The sequence below is a fragment of the Esox lucius genome, chromosome 15, assembly GCF_011004845.1.
Source record: "Esox lucius isolate fEsoLuc1 chromosome 15, fEsoLuc1.pri, whole genome shotgun sequence".
Lineage (NCBI taxonomy): Eukaryota > Metazoa > Chordata > Actinopteri > Esociformes > Esocidae > Esox > Esox lucius.
In genome coordinates, this window is record NC_047583.1 from 5,500,185 (window position 1) to 5,504,730 (window position 4,546).

General features: G+C 45.7%; 1 protein-coding gene across 1 annotated transcript; it reads left to right on the forward strand.

The window, feature by feature from the left end:
• The first annotated feature begins 1,886 nt into the window (after positions 1 to 1,886).
• Positions 1,887 to 3,641, forward strand: pomca (proopiomelanocortin a). The gene is made up of 3 exons (XM_010906053.4): positions 1,887 to 2,073; positions 2,469 to 2,592; positions 2,888 to 3,641. Exons 2-3 carry the CDS (start codon positions 2,476 to 2,478, stop codon positions 3,476 to 3,478), a joined length of 708 nt encoding a protein of 235 aa, XP_010904355.1. The 5' UTR covers positions 1,887 to 2,073; positions 2,469 to 2,475; the 3' UTR covers positions 3,479 to 3,641.
• Positions 3,642 to 4,546: the final 905 nt, after the last annotated feature.

Below are 4,546 nucleotides of genomic sequence, written 5' to 3' on the forward strand. Positions count from 1 at the left end.
AAAGATAATGAAAAATATGTTTTGTTTAGTTAATGTTTTTTTTCCTTTTCTATCTAGTCAGCTATGATCTCGTCAACAGCCACTGAAAACTAATATTTTCATCTCTTTTTGTTGACACAATTAACACTGCATTGCACCCTATATATTTAAAAGTCTGCAGTGCTGATTGTGCAGTTGAACCCAGGCCATGGTGTTCTTCCTTTCTCTGTGTTTCCTTTTGGTTAGAGCTATTATCTCCGCAGAGAGACCACTGCTTTCAGATATTTTTTTATTTTTTTGGCATTAATGGTAAATTCTGTCAATAAACGTTAAAGAACAGATGTGCTTGTGTCTTGTCGTTGATAAGTTCACTGAATGCCTTCTCAGCTCCACAAACCACTCAGCTCTGTATATGAATGAATGTATGTGCGTCTGGGTTTGTTGTTGTTGATCGCATGGCCATTCAACCAGCGAGCCAAGGTCACATCCGTGTACTAATGGACATCCACTTGAATGTGTGTGTGTGTGTGTCTGTGTGAGTGTCTGTGTGAGTTTGTGCATGCGTGTGTGCGAATTGAATGTCAATGGCTGTTAACAGAGAGGATGTCCACATTGAATGGTAGAATCACTGATAAGAGTTCAATAGAGGCTGCGATGGGACAGACGGCCAGATAATGCCATTGAAAATGACTGACCAAAGGGGCGGTCTCAGCGCAGGGGGAGTGTCATTGATGGCACCCAGTATTTTAAAGTCATTTTGTTGACCCCAGGAGGTGTCGTCCAAACGTGAGGATGTAAATAGACCCCTTCAGTGACGCCCTCGCAGATACAGTAATGGGGATTATGTAAACATGCTGTCTCATTTCAGCTCCTTTCACCATGCCTCATCCCCATTTCCTCCATTTTCCAAAGAGCTCCGTCTATAAAAGAAAACGGACTTGGGTCAGTACATTGAATAAGCTATTCTGTCTATAAGCTTTCAAATGATTTGCACAATGTTAATATGCATGTTGAGTGAACAACAGTGAGCAAAGTAAAACTGGAGGAGAAAGGTTTTTGCCTCCTTCACCCTGTCTCTCTTCCTCCGCGTCTCCTCCCCATCTCCTCATCACGTCTCCTCCCCATCTCCTCATCACGTCTCCTCCCCATCTCCTCATCATGTCTCCTGCACATCTCCTTCCCATGTCTCCTATCCCCTGATCTCTTCGTCCTCATGTCCACCTCCCCATCGCTCCTCCACCCTGTCTCTCTTCCTCCATGTCTCCTCCCAATCTCTCCTCCCCCCATCTCCTCTCCATTTCTCCTCCATCCCATCTCTCCTACCCATCTCCGATCTCCTTCCTGGTTTGTTCCCACTTCAGCCCCCCACTTCCTCCCATTTCCAATCACTCCACCTCTGCTTTCCGCCACGCGGCCTCTTAAAGGTGTTAATCCAGGCAAATGTGGGTTTTAATGCCACTTAGCCATCGAACAAAGAGCCAAGCAGCAGGCCTTCGATCAGACCCATTCAGACCAATGTAACGCCACACCCTCACCTTCAATGCCTAGAAAACAAGCCCCCTCTGACGCCATGGCAGACCATCGCTAAGACCCTTGTCCCCCACCCGTGTGTGTATGTGTGTGTGTGTGGTGTGTGTGTGTGTGTGTGTGGGTGTGGTGTGTGTGTGTGTGTGTGGTGTGTGTGTGTGTGTGGTGTGTGTGTGTGTGTGTGTGGGTGTGGTGTGTGTGTGTGTGTGGTGTGTGTGGTGTGTGCGTATGTGTGGTGTGTGTGTGTGTATGTGTGTTTCTACCCACCTGTTCACTCTGCTGACATTCAAGTTATGACTAGTGGACAAAGACTGGACATGGTTGTCATTGCATGTGTGTGTGTGTGTGTGTGTGTGTATATGTGTGTGTGGCTTTGGGAACCTCCGTCACTCAGGTACTGTATAAAAGGAGATGTCCAGAGATGAGGAGACACACACTCTTAGACTCAACCACACACAAACCGACACATACCGAGAGACAACAGCACAGACACACAAGAGTGGACAGCTCCAGAGAAGATTCAGTGATAGTCTGGTCAAGAGGAGAGAAGAGTCACAGTTAGAACAGGTTGGTGACATTCATTAGATTCATCATGTTTAGACTCATCTTCTTCAGACTTATCTTAAAATGTTATAGTTTTTTTTTTTTTTAAATCATTGAATTTTAAATGTCATATTTTCATGGATTGAGAAAGAAATATCAATTAAATTTGAAGATCTAATTTTTGTTTATTAAATTACAGGCATTAATCAACATGATTATTTTACCAAAACCTTGTTATTTTATTAAGTACATTTTTGAGTAGTTTAGCCACCAGGGCTGTGGTCAATTCTAATGTATGCCTGTACATTTGTTGAAAATAAAATATAATGCTTCTAAAACATCCAATTGCCTTGAAACTTTTTTCAAATCTTTTAGCTGCAAGCCGTTATTGTGTCAGTAAACCTGTGTTCTGTGTGCAGGACAAAGATGCTGTGTCCTTTGTGGTTACTGGCTGTAGCCGTGGTGGGTGTATTCGAAGGGGTTAAAGGCCAATGCTGGGAGAAACCTCACTGTCAGGATCTCACCTCTGAGAGCAACATCCTGGTGAGTTATGCTGATGAAAATGATAAAAATGTGATTCCTTCAAATAAGATGGATAAACGCTCTGACAAAAGCCAAACCAGACACCTTTGCTTCAATGAGATTATGTGCCATTGTTATTGGCATGTTGACAACAGCTGTGTGCAGATTTCTCTTTTCATTGGCTTTATAAACGCCGCATGTTGTATATTCAGGTATGTGAGCAAGCCGTTAAAAGTGTTTTTATTGTTATTCAGTTATACGATGCCCTTCTCCTCGCTCTATTCAACTCCTCCGTTCTCCTCTCACCTCCTCACAGGAGTGTATCGAACTCTGTCGATCCGACCTCACCGCGGAATATCCCGTATTTCCCGGCGAGATGCACCTCCAACCCGTCTCCGATTTCAATTCCCCTCCCCCCTCCTCTCCCCTGTCAGCCCTCTCCCCCTCCTCAGTGGCTTCCACCTCGGAGCAGCAGAGCGACGTGCAGAGCAAGCGCTCCTATTCCATGGAGCACTTCCGATGGGGGAAGCCTGTGGGGCGCAAACGCCGTCCGGTCAAGGTCTACACCAACGGCGTGGAGGAAGAGTCGTCCGAGGCCTTTCCCAGCGAGATGAGGCGGGCGCTGGGGAACAAGGAGCCCACGTACCCCTCCCTGGAGTCCGGGGCCACAGAGGGCGGAGAGCCTGAGGGCCTGGGGAGGGAGGCGGATAATCTGGGCGGGGTGTTCAGCCTTCAGGAGAAGAAGGACGGCTCGTACAAGATGAAACACTTCCGCTGGAGCGGGCCGCCTGCCACTAAGCGCTATGGGGGTTTCATGAAGAGCTGGGACGAACGCACCCAGAAACCCCTGCTCACGCTGTTCAAAAACGTCATCATCAAAGACGGACAGCAGAAGAGAGAGCAGTGAGGGGAGAGAAGGACAGAGGGAGGGGAGAAGTGAGGAGGAGTGAGGAGGAACAGGCGGTGGAGGAGAAGAATGTCGGGAAGGAGATATTCTTAAACTCCCCATCTAACACTTTAGGATGGATATCCAGTAAGCTCTGGTTTGATTGGTCGTTAGGAAACAGGCTTGTGACTGGCTGAGATCACTTTGCCCTCTGACACAGCAATGATATTAGCTGATGTGTTCTTTAATAAATCTTAACTCTGTACATTTTATTGCAGTCAACCACAGTCAATACGTTTTTATTTGTTGATACAACGGACATCAGAATGTGACTATGTTAACAAACCCATCTGACATACATAGACACACACACCATCCTGGGTGGTAAAAAGAAATCTAAGATACAGCATCACTAAATTTGCAAAGATACCAGCTGCAGTAGTACCATACCCAAACTATCATAACCAAACTATCATACCCAAACTATCATACCCAAACTATCATACCCAAACTATCATACCCAAACTATCATACCCAAACTATCATAACCAAACTATCATACCCAAACTATCATACCCAAACTATCATACCCAAACTATCATTCCCAAACTATCATACCCAAACTATCATAACCAAACTATCATAACCAAACTATCATAACCAAACTATCATAACCAAACTATCATAACCAAACTATCATAGCCAACTACAGTGTGAAGTTATGAGAAGCCTGTGATGCCATTTCTTCTCCCCATGTCTTCTGCCCCATCTCCTCTCCATTTCTCCTCCACCCCATCTCCTCTCCATTTCTCCTCCACCCCATCTCCTCCATCCCATCTCTCCTACCCATCTCCTCGGCCTGATCTTCTTCCTGGTTTGTTCCCACTTCAGCCCCCCACTTCCTCCCATTTCCAATCACTCCACCTCTGCTTTCCGCCACACGGCCTCTTAAAGGTGTTAATCCAGGCAAATGTGGGTTTTAATGCCACTTAGCCATCGAACAAAGAGCCAACCAGCAGGCCTTCAGTATGTGTATATATCGATCATTTGGATTCCAGTTCAATCATAAAAGCAGAATCGACACACACA